General features: G+C 63.3%; 1 protein-coding gene across 1 annotated transcript in view; it reads right to left on the bottom strand.

Annotated features, from left to right (window-relative positions):
• Window positions 1–50: 50 nt before the first annotated feature.
• Window positions 51–2,039, bottom strand: part of CFAP46 (cilia and flagella associated protein 46) — a gene marked incomplete at its 5' end in the record, with an annotated part of 97,130 nt that continues 95,141 nt past the window's right edge. The window contains 4 exons of the mRNA XM_010859553.1: window positions 51–302; window positions 1,061–1,159; window positions 1,241–1,377; window positions 1,917–1,998. Of these exons, the coding sequence (XP_010857855.1) occupies window positions 178–302; window positions 1,061–1,159; window positions 1,241–1,377; window positions 1,917–1,998 (443 nt within the window). The remainder of the gene's footprint in view (window positions 303–1,060; window positions 1,160–1,240; window positions 1,378–1,916; window positions 1,999–2,039) is intronic.

Genomic DNA, 2,039 nt, shown 5'->3' with positions numbered 1-2,039 from the left:
GGCCCAGGTACCCCCACCCGCCCCCAGGGACTCTCCACCCCCCACCACGGGGCCCTGGCTTCACGGTGGAGACGGGCACGCGCTGCCCTGTGCAGAACGGGGTGGGGGCTCCGCTGCGCAGCCTGGCAGGGGTCTCAGGAGGAGGCTGAAGGCGCCTGGGAGTGGGCCGGGCGCCCCTCACACGATGGCCTGGTGCGGCAGCCCATACAGGACCGTGTTGAGGGTGATGGGGAGCCGCTCGGAGCCCTGCAGCTGCGGCCGGAGTGCCGCCGGCCGGTCCTTCCAGGCGTGCAGGGACTCGTCTGGGGAGAGCGGATGGGCGCGCGATGCAGGCTCATGGGGACATACACCTGGGGCCAGCCCGACGGAGGGGATGGTGCCAGGCCCTGCCTTCCAGCACCGCCCAGGTGTGGACGCCGCGGGCCACAGGCCACCCTCACCCGCTCGCCCGTGCGATTGCTCCCTCACTCACACACTCTCACACACTTGCTCCTACACGCTCACTCACACACCCACTCACACACTTGCTCACTCACACACACATTCACTTATGCACACACACACTTGGCTCACTCATGCACTCACTCGCTCATTCAACAAGCATTTATTGTTTGGCCACGACCTCCCTGGCACTGTGGACCATGGGATTTTAAACTTTAGGCTCTTCTGCACTCTGTATTTGAAGACCTCATGAGCTAGGCTAACTCTTTCTTAGTTACAGCAGATTCTCGCGTCAGCGTGCTGCACTCGGGTTTTTCACACCAGAATCCACGTGGGCGCTGTCGCTACACGTGGACATTAGGGTTTCATTTGCACTAGAGGAGTGGGTGGGCTTCCTCCCCAGGAGCGCCCCGGGGGGCTTTTCAGGGTGTGAGGACCTGAGCCTTTTGAAGATAAAGATGTTCTAGTCATTTGCGTGTTTCTCCCTAAAAATACTGGATGCCAGATTTCGCACGGGCTATGGGCTGTCAGAGGCTGAGGGTCCCCAGAAACAGGAAGAGTGAGAGTCCCCCAACCCCAGACCCGAGGGGCTGGAGGAGGAGAGGCCATTGCTAGTTACCGTGGTGGGCAGCTTCACTGGCTCCCACCTCCTGAAGCAGGCGGGTTGTTCTCCCGATCGGCCTGCCAACCGCCAACAGATCTAGAGAAGAAATCAGCCCTGAGATGGGCCATCCACCCCCCGCAGGCCCCAGGAGACCGCATGGCTGCAGGACTGCACAGCAGGGCCGGAACCACTCACTTTCCCACAGGACCCGGGCCCGCATCGCGTTGTCCTGCAGGACCGTAGGCCACTGGCTCGCCACGATGCTCCCGACCCCCACCAGGCTCAGGAGGATGGCGGTCTCGACTGGCTCCTCCAAGGACAGCTGGAGTTCACTGCAGGGGACCAAGATGGTGGGCCGGCACGAGGGGCCCGGCCAGAGCCTCCCCGTCCACAGCCCAAAGAGTACCAAGTGTGGGACCCAGTAGATGGACTCACCATCCTTAAGCTTCTTGAAAAATCAAGATTCCACCCGCCCACCCACCGCCAGCCTCCCTACGCGAACAATTAAGTGCCATTTAGCAAGAAAAATCATTTCGGGGTACCGGCACACTCTGGATGGCTCCCTGCGTGGGGGGAACTGAGAGGGGAAGCACCCCCCGCAGAGGTGGTCTGCAGCCCCGCTGCCCACAGCCCCTGAAACCCTGGGGGGGTGTGATGGGTGATGTGGGGTGCTGGAGCCAGGTGTCCTCCCCACTGCCCCCTGTCTCCCGTCCCAAGCCCAGCTGCCTGAGGCTCCGGCCAGGCCTGTGGTCTGGGGGCAGGTCACAGCGGCCCGGCTGCCGTGGGGGGCAGGGCCAGTGCCCCAGATGGACATCCACCGCTCACACGCCCCCTGGGTCTCCCATCAGCTTCCAGAGGGGACCCCTGGCACCTCCTGCTCTCCGAGGACTCTGCGTGGCGCCGCACACTCTCATAGGACTGGGCCAAGTCCAGCAGCACCATCATCTGGCACTCTGTGGTCACAGGTGGGACTCATCGGTGGGGTGCCCAGGGC

Source organism: Bison bison, unplaced genomic scaffold (assembly GCF_000754665.1).
Source record: "Bison bison bison isolate TAMUID 2011002044 unplaced genomic scaffold, Bison_UMD1.0 scf7180017864456, whole genome shotgun sequence".
In the NCBI taxonomy this organism is placed as follows: domain Eukaryota; kingdom Metazoa; phylum Chordata; class Mammalia; order Artiodactyla; family Bovidae; genus Bison; species Bison bison.
This window is presented reverse-complemented; position numbering and strand designations above follow the sequence as displayed.